The following is a 12,499-nucleotide window of genomic DNA, read 5'->3' on the forward strand; positions in this document are numbered from 1 at the left end:
GGGTTTTCCCCGGAACTGGTGGCATGGTGGGCTAGGGGCTCCGTGCGTGCAGGTTGGGCTGCCGCGGGCTACCTTTCGGCCAATGGGTGCCGCGTACGGAGTACCCGGCGATTCTTATGTTGGACGTTCAAAAAAAAAGTTAAAAGATATCTTCAACACATTGGGAAGGAACCTAGTCTGCCTAAAAAAATAAATAAATAAAGAGAGAGAGAGAGAGAGAAAGAAAGATATTTCAAAATCGTTTGTCTCCTGCGAGCTTTGGTGTAGGGTTCGAAAGTGACTGCCTTGAGGTAAGAATTCTAATCAGTTTTTTTTTTTTTTTTTTTTTTTTTTAAGTTTTTGCTTTGTTGTAACGAGTGATCGATTCCTCCAAATTATCAATAAAAATCGGACTATATATCCCAGAAACAAATGTGTATTTCTGCTCTAAACAGCAGTTAATTTTAGTCTAAAGAACATGCATGGTTTATAAAAAAACTGATTATTGAGACAGTTTGTACTAATAAATGATTCTCCTCAAGTTTTGATTAAAACGGTGTCGTTTTTGTGTTTGGCCAGATTTGATTGAAGAAGGATTGTTAATGTTTTTTTAGGTTTAAAGAACAATGGTTAATTTGTAAAATCTGTTTATCAACACGGTTTACATTAATAAACTTTCATAAATTTACTTTTTGAGTCGCTGTGTTTTAGTGGTTTTAACCACTTGAGTACAAAAGGACGTTAAACTTTTTGATTTTGAATTCAAGTGGTTAAAACCACTAAAACACAATGACTCAAAAAAAAGTAATTAACTCAAAAGTAAAACATGCATGTATTTTTTTTTTTTTTTTTTTTTTGTTTGGATGCTAATTTTCTCCAACTTTGTTATTGGTTTACATACTGATTGCATGCTGAAGCTTATCTGCATTAATTAAGTTTGGAAAATAAAAAAACTGTTATGGACTTTTTCAGATGGAGCAGAAGCATATTTGTGCTTCTGTATGTGATCAATTACCCACCCTATCTTCAAACCATCCTTGGTTGGTTGATCATGATCAAAACCTTGAAGAAGACAACAGAGACCATATTATCTACACCACGCGTGACCCGCCTTCACAACGCAGGTGTCGAATTCCTCCGTCTCTCGTCGGGAGGCGTATCCGGGGGTGTTTCCATGGCTGGGTGGTTCTCTCCAACCATCCACACAATGACAATTGACAAGTGGTCTCTTTGGAACCCTATGAATTCAAGGATCATACGCCTCCCCCGCTTGGTTCCAAAAAAAAGTAGAGGGAGGTTTGAAGATGATCCAAGAATGTTGTTTGTCGTCCCCTCCCGATGATCATAACTTCCATTCCTTTTCTTCACGGATGTTGTAATGAATTGTTCTTTGTTAACTTATGTCTTCGCGCGGTAGGCCATGTGACAAAAAAAACAGTTGGTGGCTTGTGTGTGTTGAAACTAGACACGATTAATCTAAGATGGGACGAAATGAAAGATCTTCAAGATGCTGCATTCTTTTTGGATCTTGCTCATGGTAACTCTGTGTGTTACAGCCCTGCAATTGCCTCGGGGTTAGGGGGTTATGTACACTTTCTTGATAGATCCGGAAAAGTGATACACTCATACGATTTCAAGAATAAAACCATAGCCTTGTCGTCCATGCCAACAAGCCATGCATCATTGTCGGATCATAGGTATTGCCTTGGATTGATGCATATCCTAGCACTACAAAAATGGAATATGTATTCATAAAGATTGTTTGTTTATGTAGGTTACAAGGTGATTGCGAAGCATGGGCGGCTCTTTAGGTGTGCGGGGAGGACTTCCGCACAAGGCCCGTTTTTTCGAGGGGTACGAGATTTTTTAAAAATAATCGATATATATATATATATATATATATGTTATCTTTTAAAAAAAATTGTACATACGTAACAAATCCAATATAGAGGCCCGTTATCAAAAGATTTGTATTTTTTATAATTTACCCAACTTAACAATAGATTTATTGGGCCCAATCCAATACTAAATTTTTGTCATTTTCGTAATTATGTTGTTTATCATTAAAGCATATGGGCCCATTTTTCGAGCTCGAACAGGGTACGTGAATTCTCAAAGACGCCACTGTTGCGAAGAAATCAAGTCTCAACAAGAAGAGCACAAAGAATACGAGGTGGTGGTGAGGGATGACGAGGTTGGTGGTAATAGCACGAGCATTGAAGAGAATATGGAGTCACGCCTTCTCAACATTCCGTTTGATGTTTTGAAGACGATTATGGAGTTTTGTGTCGGCGTAGAATACCTAAACTTTCATGCTACGTGCAAGCAGTGTCACTTAGCAGCACCTATGATCCGATGGAGTAAGGGAGGGAGATTGCAGAACTATTCATTAGCTTCACCATGGCTGATGATGTTGGACAAAGAACGAGGCGTTATCTCTTTTACCGATCCGATGTTTGGTGACACGTACTTTATAAAGACACCTCATGAATTCATTGGTAATGTGGAGATACATTGTTCCATGTATGGTTGGCTGCTGATACGTAAACAAGACGAACCCCTGATGTTTTATAACCCCTTTACACGTGATATGCGTGAGCTTCCACTAGTGCCTTATTTAGACAGCTTTTGTTTCTCGGCACCGCCTACTTCCCCTGATTGTATGGTTGTTGGATTTACAACACGTCTCGAACGGCATGTTTACATCCACTTTGTAGCTCGAGAACCATCTTGGCGTAGATTCAGTCTAAACTTTTACGATGATGCCTCATGGCGTAGATTCAATCTAAACTTTTACGATGATGCCTTACACTGGTTTCATTTTGCAACACAATATGAGCGAAATCTTTATGCTTTGTATTACAACGGAGGAGTTGGTTTCATAGATACAGAAAACCGAGATTACACTTGGCAAGAAGGCCCAATAAGCAGTTGCAGATCTACCAAACAAAATTTCCTAATGAGATGTGATCAACGCCTTTTACTAGTAGTTGCGAGCGAGTTTGGAGAGTCTGTTGAGGTGTTCACGCTGAATGATTCAAAGGAATGGGAGAAAATAGAGAGTTTAGGAAGGCACGCGATTTATATTACTGGTAAGGCATGCCTTTGCATTGAAGCCAAAACGCCAGAAATGGCTAACAAGATTTACTTTCCGCGCTTGCATTCTGAAAACAGGAAGATAGTGTTCTATTCTCTCGAAACAAGAAGGTATCACACATCCAACGTCGAAGAAAGTTTTGGGGATTTCATGGGAACAGAACATCATCTTGACCCACATGTGTGGATTGAACCAAGTTGGTCGTAGGTAGCTTCGTTATTATGTTTTTGGTACGTGTCACATATCTTTTTAATTATTAATTAATTAATTAATAGACTTGTAAGGTTGAATTTGCATACAGCATTCACAAATGGGAGGCATTTGTTGTGGCTGAGTTAGCAGATGATCAAGCCAAGGGTTATTTTGGCTTCTAGACATGTTTTGAGGCGTTTATATTCTTGGCATATGGTTGCATTTATAGATATAATCTTACAAAATCATGCCTGTCTTAGTAGTTTATATATCTGTGTGCGGCTAATTGATATGTCCATTCACTTCTCAAAAAACCGCAATCATTATCATAGCGGTCTGCCACCTGAAAACCCCTAGGTAGTTCTTAATTCTGTTATTAAAAAAAATTATTTAATATATATAAAAAATAAAAAGTGAGGGCCCTATTTTTTGGGGACCCAAGCCTTTAGCTTGGGTTGCTTAATGACTTGTGCTATACAAGTGGTATCGATTTTAGCTTGGGTTACTTAATCGACGTTTTATACACAAACATGACATGGAGAAACATGACAAAGAGACCAATTTATACAAGCTAGGCTAAATTAGAGAGACTATATCGTGAAATTACGTTTTCTTAAATTTTCTTAATCTACTTGCATCAATTTATACACAAACATGACAGAGACCAATTACACATAACGACATAACATTGTATTTTTTTTTCTTACGATACAAAATAAAAATGTATGTTTTGGTATCAAGCGGCGTAGTGGAATCAACACACACGCACAAACAAATATCACGCAAACATAAATATTATAAAACACGATACAAGAATTTTACATGATCCAGTCCCAGATGGGGACCTACGTCCATGGGCTGTTTTTTCAGCTTGGTTAACAACTAAACGGGCCAATTTGGGTCATCCATTAAATAGGCCCAATATTTATCCATTAAACAACCACCATCCATCAATGACTATTGATAACTCTGTCAATCTCCAACATACTTATAGGCAAGTCTTAAAGTATTACGTAGACAAAAACGTATTCAACTAACATTAAAATACTGGCCGAGTTACATCAATATCGCAGGTAAGCGAGCAACAAGCTGCGCCGCTACCCCCTAACATTTAAGTCAACATAAAAATCAAACACTTTGATACAAGTAAAAATATTTTTATCAGAAGCAAACATCATAACATCTGTTGCATCAAACTTCAAGTAATATATAAAAAAGTTACACAAAAACTTATATGATTCCTCATGAACTTCAAACAACCTCACTGTTCTCATTACGTTGACTTTCCAAAATAGGAAAGTTGACCGTTTTCTCAGTGACAGCCCCATTGGTATCAGAAACAGAGTTCTTGACAGCAAACGGAGTCCTTAAGCCATCTGGTGTTGCTTTATTATCATCCTTCACAACAGCAACGCTTTCATTATAAATTACCTCAGAGTTATTGTCACTCGATTTGGGCCGTTTGTTCGAATCCTTGTCACTCATATTCAGACTTGCTTCACTCTTATGATCCGAAACAACAGAAGTTACAATATCACTTTTGCTTTTCGGTTTGGAAGTTTGAGTTGGTTTAGGAACGATTTTTTGCGGATTTGGTTTCATGTTTACAGCTGCTTTAGGTGGTGGAATCTTTCCAAATTTCACATTGTTTGAGCTTGTTGGACCGTTAGATTGAGATCTTATGCTTCCAGTTGGGGTCTTAACACCTGTTTTTCCCTGCATTAACAGATATCAATTTTAGATGAAATTGTTATATCATTATTAGTATCAAAAGTAGGGCTCTGCAAACGAACAAAAATTCCATCGAACAGCAGTTCATGAACCGTTCAGCGGGAAGTTCGTTTGTGTTCGTTCGTATATTAAACAAACAAACACGAACAAGAAATTGCGTTCGTTTAGTTAAATGAACAAACATGAACAGAGGTCGCGTTCATTCCTTTATGTTCGTGAACGTTCGGTAACGTGTTGGTTTGTCTTTTATGGTTCATTAGTGTTTTTAGATTTTATTTAAATACTTAAAAATTCCGACAAATCAATATTTGCTAAGTGTCAGTGTATTATATATTATTAACTAGGTTATAACCCGTGTATTACACGGGTTGAAAAAATATAATATTATATACTAAATAATAAAACAATATATCTTTAAAACCTCATTTATTACACGGGTTGAATAAATGTAATTTTATATATTAAATAATAAAAAAATATTATATTTTTAAGAACCTCGTGTATTGTAATTTATATACCAAATAATAAAAAAGTTAAATCTTTAAAAAGTATATGTATTACACGAGTTGAATAAAAGTAATTTTAGATTAATAGTATATTAAATAAATATAATTTTGGACTAATAGTGTATTAAATAAATATAATTTTGGATAAAGTCTTATATAAAAATTTTAAGTAATCAATATATTTGGTAAATAATAAAAATACTAATAATAGTAAAAAATCTAATTTATATACTAAATAATAAATATAAAAGAATGGCGGAAAACCCTAAAAATAGGTGCCTCCAATGAATGACATGTGTCCCATATTGGTTTCTTTTATTATATAGTATAGATATAGATTTATTATATATTATGATTACATATTTAGTTCATGAACGCTTGTTTGTGTCCGTTTGTTTCCATTTGTGTTCATGAACATTAGTTTGAGCTCATTTGTGATCGTCAACGTTCGTTTTTGTTTGTTGCCTAAACTTAACAAACACAAACGAACACGAACAAGCCTTAACAAACGAACACGGACATAAAATCTCGTTCGATAAGTGTTTGTGAACACTTCGTCGTGAACACATATATTTCTTAACAAACGAACATGAACGAGGTCTTGTTCGTTCGTGTTCGTTCGGTTGGTTTGCAGCCCTAAATTCAAAAGTGATAAAACTAACCCCATCAAAGAACCCGATCTTAGGTGAAGGCATTCTAAGTCCCGTTGGAGGTCGAGAAAGTGAGCCAGTTTGACTTCCAATTTGACTTGAGATCCGAGGCGTTGGAAGATTACTCAAAGCAGCGGTATCACCATCAAAAGAAACACTAGTATCTTTACTGCTGCCCCTTGATGATTCCGGAGACCAGTCACTTATGGAACTTGCAGGCGATATACTTGAAGGCGTTTTAGGGATTACTGATCCAGCTGTAAGTTTAGCAGTTATGGAATCAACTTTTTTTCTTGAAAAATTCACTTTTACGTCATTTCCTGAAGAACAGCTACTGGATGATGAAGATGGTCTTGTTGGGTCCATTTTGAGTGTGGCTGAAGAACCCGCAGAAGACGATTTGGAACCGATCGAAGGCTTTGGCACAGCCCTTCGAGGACCAATCACTCCGGTTACCTTTGATCCGTGTATAGTGGTCGGTTTTGCTGTTTGGGTTCCTTTCTGTGCAGCTGTAACATACAAAGAAGCTAATTTGAACTACTAATCTTGTAAATTTGGTACAAGCACAGGGACAAAACTGTAATTTTGTTGTTACCATGAGCTTTCTTTGCAAGATCTTGATCCTTTTTTGCATGATTAGCACTCAAAGAAGCTCGTTTGGTGAATGCCGAATTGAAGTTCAGTTTGTTGATTATCTTAGGTTGTGGAATTGATGAAGTGTTGTTATCTTTTGTTCTTGCGGCATGCTTCATTTTAAATATTAAACACAAAAACAGATCTTTATTAGAATAAAACTAATTGCTAGTAAATATAAGAGTAAAGTACACGGATGGTCCCTGTGGTTAACCAAAATTTTGGATATAGTCTCTAGCTTTCCAAATATACATGAATAGTCCCTGTGGTTTGTACTTTGTAACGCATTTAGTCCCCAACTTTTTCCAAAAGTACACGGATGGTCCTTGTGGATTGCACTTTGAAAAACATTTAGTCACTAAAAGTTGGGGAATAAATGCGTTACAAAGTGCAAAACCACAGGGACCATCAGTGTACTTTTGGCAAAAGTTGATGACTAAATGCATTATAAAGTACAAACCACAGGGACCATCCTTGTACTTTTGGGAAGCAAGGGACTAAATCCGAAAATTTGGTTAACCGCACATCTGTGTACTTTACTCTAAATATAAATAAGATACTAAAGTAACATACCCGTTTTCCGGAATCAAGATCCACCTTTTTTAATGCTGTAGGGAAAACATATTACAACACAAAAATGTGATATAAACTAATTACTAGTAAATATAAAGAGTTAATTGCCCGGATGGTCCCTGTGGTTTCACGTTTTTTCGCGTTTAGTCCCCACCTTTTGAAAATAGCATGTATGCTCCCTATGGTTTGTCATTTTGTTACTCGGATAGTCCCCCAACATTTACTCTGGGGACTATCCGAGTCACGAAATGATAAACCATAGGGAGCATAAATGTAATTTCCAAACTAACTGACATCTACTCAGGGACTATCCGAGTAACAAAATCACAAACCATAGGGAGCATACCTGCTATTTTCAAAAGTTGGGGACTAAAAATGAAAAAACATGAAACCACAAGGACCATCCGGGCAATTAACTCTAAATATAAATAAAAAGATATTAAAGCAGTTGGCTTTCATCTATTGTATAAAGTGTATACTCACCACTGCTAATTTTTGGTTGAGGCTCTTTCTTTCCTGATGACATCTTGATACTTGAATTATTAACGCTAGATGATTTATTAGATTTCTGGATTGAAGCTCTTATATCTACGAATAATTCAGCTTCAAGGCAATCAAGTGACAGATTATCACTTTCAAATGTGGAAATTGAATCCATTGATTTGTGTACTTCCTCTTCGATTCCCGGTAATTGACGTTTTACACTCTTTTCACCTCCTTCAATCGTAGCATCAAGAACACCTGTATACAACAAAGAAAGTGATTCTAACACCGAATAAGATTAACAATGATGTTTAAAAGAGAGTGGTTATGTGATAACAATAAGAAAAACATATAACTTTATGTTTTGGATTTATTTGATGTTTGAAGTTGTACTAATCCAATAATCAGATATTATGCGGTAAAAAAAATCGGCCAATATGTGATTGGAACTTAAATTATAGTCTATGTAGTTATAGGTTATGGCGGTGGGATATCGGTAATTTTAATATCATGCAGAATTTATATATGTAGCAATCTATCACTAACAATTCAGTATACTCTCCTAACATTAACAAATTACCTTTTTGCAACTTGCAAAACACTAACAACCATAGCTAGTAGCGAATGATTAAGACTTAAAGCACTAACATGTAACACTGACAATTAACAATTAAGACTTAAAGCACTAATAGCAGTAATAAGAAGAAAGACAGATGGGAGAACTAAGAAGAAAGGTATTGATCGGGAAATCGGTCAAATATCAGTCAATATCGCCGATAATATTGTTAGCGATATTTTACATGGGGACTCGTAAGTCGTAACCAATATATCATCGATATATCACCAATATTAACTGCATAGATTATAAGATATACTAATTACTAAGAGATAGATATAAGAAGATAGAAAACAAGGTGGATTTGATCTATTATATAAAATGTATACTCACCACTAAAAACTTTCGGTTGGAGATCTTTCTTCCCTGATGACACCTTGAGACTTGAATTATTAAAGTTAGATGATCTATTAGATTTCTGGATTGAAGCTCTAATATCATCGAATAATTCAGCTTCGAGGCAATCAAGTGACAGATTATCACTTTCGAATGAAGAAATTGAATCCATTGATTTGTATACTTCCTCTTCGATTCCTGGTAATTGATATTTTACAGCTTTTTCACCTCCTTCAATCATAGTTGACAGCTCATCTGCATCAAGAACCCCTGTGTACACCAAAGAAAATGATTATTATTGTTATTTGTCAAAAACATTGAAAAGTTAGGGATGTACAATAACCGAACCGTTAACTGAACCGAAAACCGACAAAACCGAACCGAAATTAACCAAAACCGAATTAACCGGAAGTCGGTTATCGGTTATTTGTTGTACCATAGGTTAACCGAACCATTTATATTTTCATATATTTCTAGCTTTTATACCTCCATTTCATGTATTTCATGTTTAATACTTTCATTTCATGTATTTATACCTCCATTTTATTTATTTATACATCCATTTCATGTATTTTTATATCTATTTCATGTATTTATACCTCCATTACATGTATTAAGCAAAAATTCTAGCCCTTGTTTAATTTGGTTATTAACCAAAATTAACAGAACCGAACCGAAATCGACAAAATAACCGAATAAACCGAACCAATTAACCAATGACTTGGGTTACGATTACAGTTAATGCTAATAACCAAACCAAACCGCGCACACCCCTAGCAGACGTTAACTGCCACTATATTCAGATAATTTGTTCTATAATGAAAAAGGCATACCATCACTGGTGAAAAAGGCGCTGTCCCAAGCTAAACTTTTGCGTAAGTTGAACTTGCCATTTTTTCTTGACTTTTCGGGTTCTGGTGTTTTAATCAGTTTGGGCATTTCTTCAGTCGTAGATTTATCAGCTTTAGTCTCCACAACTGCTGTTGTTTGCTCAAAATCTAACTCATTCACAGGTCCTGTATATAGTACAAGTTAAATTAATCTAATAATAATAAACCTAAACATCTCACGCACATTTCATCAAACACCTTCCGTGCGCATCACATGTCAGTTTCAACTTTCAAGAATCAATCCAAACAATCGCTTCATATAATCTTTTCATGTTACTTAATCACCAATTGTTATTTTTACTTGGATCCACCAAAAACACACCTAAAATTCAAACACGCATTTCAACAAACACCTTCCGTGCACAAATTACCAACATCACATATCAGTTCAAAATCAATCCAAACTATCACAAGATAACAAATCGGAGATCAATCTTATGTTAACAACGAAAAAATATATAAAATAACCTGAAGATCGGTCGGCGGTAAGCGTGGAAGAAGAAGAAGATGAAGGATCGGCGATTAAGAGGTCATCGCACTGAGATAAAACGTCGTCGTTGGAGTCGGCAGCATCTGATCTTTTCACTTGAAGATCTTTGCAGGTGCTGTCTTCCATCTCACAGATTGAGAAATCAAAACCCTAATTTTGATGAATTTGTGTGTGTGTGTGTGTGTGTGTGTGTGTGTTAGAGAGAGGATGAGGTAGAGAATCTGAAAAAGGAGTGGAATGAATTTTTGAATTTACAATACAAGGCGGTTTGGCTCAAAATTAGAACGTTAAAAGAGTGTGAATTTACAATTTTGTCCCTCAACTATGTGGCAAATTGCGCTTTTTTTCTAGCGTTCATTATGTTCGTCTATTTAAATAAACGAGCGAAATGAACACATTTTTTGGTTCATTTATATCGAACATGAACACACGTTTTAATTTGTGTATGAAACTCTATGAACAAGTCTAACTTGTACTGGTATATGTTTTTGAACCCTATCAAATTGGTCTCTATCTTTCATTTAACACCCAAAGTTTTATTATATTTTATATTGTAAAATTTGACAAAGTTCATAGGTTCTTCAATATTTATATGACAAAGCATGCGCTTCACAACGCCATTTTTTTGCATTTCCCTACGCGATACGACAGTAAAATGCACCGGGGGTGTAGATGCAGCCAGAAATATGTAAGACATGGTTTTGACCACTTGTACATTAGTAGTGTTCACCCCAGAGAAAAATAAGTACAGTAAACTTCCGTTTTGCTTCCTGTGGTTTGGTCACTTTAACGGTTTTGCTCCAAACCTTTAAAAATAGCCATTTTACTCCCTGATGTTTCAGTTTTTTGCTAGTTTGCTCCCCGCCTCTAACTCCATTCAAATTGTTTGTTTTTCCATTTTGCTCCCCGCAGGGAGCAAACTGGCAACAAAACCAAAACATCAGGGAGTAAAATGGCTATTTTTAAAGGTTTGAGGCAAAACCGTTAAAGTGACCAAACCACAGGGAGCAAAACGGAAGTTTACTCCTCAAATAAGTATTATAAAAGTTCGGGATAGGAATATAAACCGGTTAAAGAAAAATAATAACTTGCATAAAATACATGGGTAAATTTCCAACACGGCAACATCCCCTACATTCAGATACTCGGGTCGCCTCTCGATAACTCCCCATGATTTCTCATCAACACATAAGATGTTTAATACTTTGATATCAGCATCAACTGTTATAGATATGAACCTGCAACTCGTCCCGATTTTGAATTTGATTTTTTTTTTTTTTTTGCCATTGCTCTCACTTGTCACACGAAGACGAGCCTCTTTCATAGGTTTAGCATTCGTAAAACCTATAACCCCGGTCTTGATTGAACCATCCCTTTTGGTTAAAAAATCATTGATCTCTCTGAGAAGTGCCTCACTTGCACCCCATTCAATACCAATAATGATGTGTTCCACCGTGCTCTCTAGCCTCCATGTCCTAACCTTTTCTTCGCATCAAAATGTAGTGTTTATTTTGGGCTTCTAGTGCATGCATATGGAACAGATTGGCATCTAACACCGGGCTGGTTAGGGAGGCCTGCTTAGGAGCAGTGGCGGACCCAGGATTTTATTTCAATGGGGTCCATTTCGGGTCGGTCCTCGTTCGGGTCGAGTTAAAGTGAGGTTTGAACTAGATTTAAAAAAAAAATAAGAAAAATGGGCTTATCAAGGATTGAACCCATGACCTCTTGGTAGAAAAGAGGGAGATTTACCACTACACCAGCTTTCTTTTTATTTCTATGGTGTCCACATAATTATATTTATGGGGTCCATATACAATTTAATATACCGAATCTACTATTTTTTTTAAAAAGATTGGGGTCCGGGGACCCCGGTGGCACCAATGTGGGTCCGCCCCTGCTTAGGAGAACTGGTTAAGGCGAATCTAAAAGGTGCCCTCGAGGAAAAGAGTGGTTAAGCAGGGCACTAGTCTCCTCCCGCAGCACAAGTTGAGTTCTTGATAGCCCAACTGTTGGTCTTTCAGTTTAGTCGTGTTTATATTTTTTCGCCGAAAGTATCCACCCACGAAAGCCATTGTGTGGTAAGGATTTTTGTTTTTATATTTTTTTTGTTAGAAGTATTTGTTGGTCCAAGTGTTGATATCTATTTCTCCCTTGTTTAGGATAATCCGCTAATATATGTCAAAAATAATTTGAATGATGATCAAACATTGACCGGATTGGTAGCTACCATGGCGACATTATTACAAGAAAGCAATCTCCACTTGATGATAAAAAACACCTTGGTCACAACCATATGGCACCATAGATCATATGGTAAGAACCC

The 12,499-nt window shown here is 36.2% G+C and overlaps 3 protein-coding genes across 3 annotated transcripts; 2 read left to right on the top strand and 1 right to left on the bottom strand.

The window, feature by feature from the left end:
* Positions 1 to 1,022: 1,022 nt before the first annotated feature.
* LOC110940523 lies at positions 1,023 to 1,834 on the top strand. Its single transcript, XM_022182064.2, has 2 exons — positions 1,023 to 1,676; positions 1,754 to 1,834. The coding sequence occupies exons 1-2, from the start codon at positions 1,318 to 1,320 to the stop codon at positions 1,788 to 1,790; spliced, it is 396 nt and encodes a 131-aa protein (XP_022037756.1). The 5' UTR covers positions 1,023 to 1,317; the 3' UTR covers positions 1,791 to 1,834.
* Positions 1,835 to 2,029: 195 nt separating this feature from the next.
* Positions 2,030 to 3,372, top strand: LOC110933007 (F-box protein At4g00893). The gene has a single exon (XM_022176251.1). It carries the CDS (start codon positions 2,030 to 2,032, stop codon positions 3,281 to 3,283), a length of 1,254 nt encoding a protein of 417 aa, XP_022031943.1. The 3' UTR covers positions 3,284 to 3,372.
* A 1,018-nt stretch (positions 3,373 to 4,390) lies between these two features.
* LOC110881433 (cell wall protein AWA1) lies at positions 4,391 to 10,415 on the bottom strand. Its single transcript, XM_022129695.2, has 8 exons — positions 10,155 to 10,415; positions 9,630 to 9,812; positions 8,794 to 9,066; positions 7,845 to 8,126; positions 7,362 to 7,396; positions 6,751 to 6,901; positions 6,168 to 6,664; positions 4,391 to 4,984 (listed from the first exon to the last, which is right to left on the bottom strand). Exons 1-8 carry the CDS (start codon positions 10,300 to 10,302, stop codon positions 4,520 to 4,522), a joined length of 2,034 nt encoding a protein of 677 aa, XP_021985387.1. The 5' UTR covers positions 10,303 to 10,415; the 3' UTR covers positions 4,391 to 4,519.
* Between the last annotated feature and the right edge of the window lie 2,084 nt (positions 10,416 to 12,499).

The sequence above is a fragment of the Helianthus annuus genome, chromosome 1 (genome assembly GCF_002127325.2).
Source record: "Helianthus annuus cultivar XRQ/B chromosome 1, HanXRQr2.0-SUNRISE, whole genome shotgun sequence".
Classification (NCBI taxonomy): Eukaryota; Viridiplantae; Streptophyta; class Magnoliopsida; order Asterales; family Asteraceae; genus Helianthus; species Helianthus annuus.

What these genes read in the sequence shown, in the direction of transcription:
- LOC110933007 (XM_022176251.1), top strand. Translation starts at nt 2,030, where the DNA reads ATGTTGTTTATCATTAAAGCATATGGGCCCATTTTTCGAGCTCGAACA.
- LOC110940523 (XM_022182064.2), top strand. Translation starts at nt 1,318, where the DNA reads ATGATCATAACTTCCATTCCTTTTCTTCACGGATGTTGTAATGAATTG. An exon ending in GCATCATTGTCGGATCATAG is followed by an intron (nt 1,677 to 1,753) that starts GTATTGCCTTGG and finishes TTGTTTATGTAG; the next exon opens with GTTACAAGGTGATTGCGAAG.
- LOC110881433 (XM_022129695.2), bottom strand. Translation starts at nt 10,302, where the DNA reads ATGGAAGACAGCACCTGCAAAGATCTTCAAGTGAAAAGATCAGATGCT. An exon ending in CGCCTTTTTCACCAGTGATG is followed by an intron (nt 9,067 to 9,629) that starts GTATGCCTTTTT and finishes TGGTGTACACAG; the next exon opens with GGGTTCTTGATGCAGATGAG. An exon ending in TCTTGCAAAGAAAGCTCATG is followed by an intron (nt 6,665 to 6,750) that starts GTAACAACAAAA and finishes TGTATGTTACAG; the next exon opens with CTGCACAGAAAGGAACCCAA.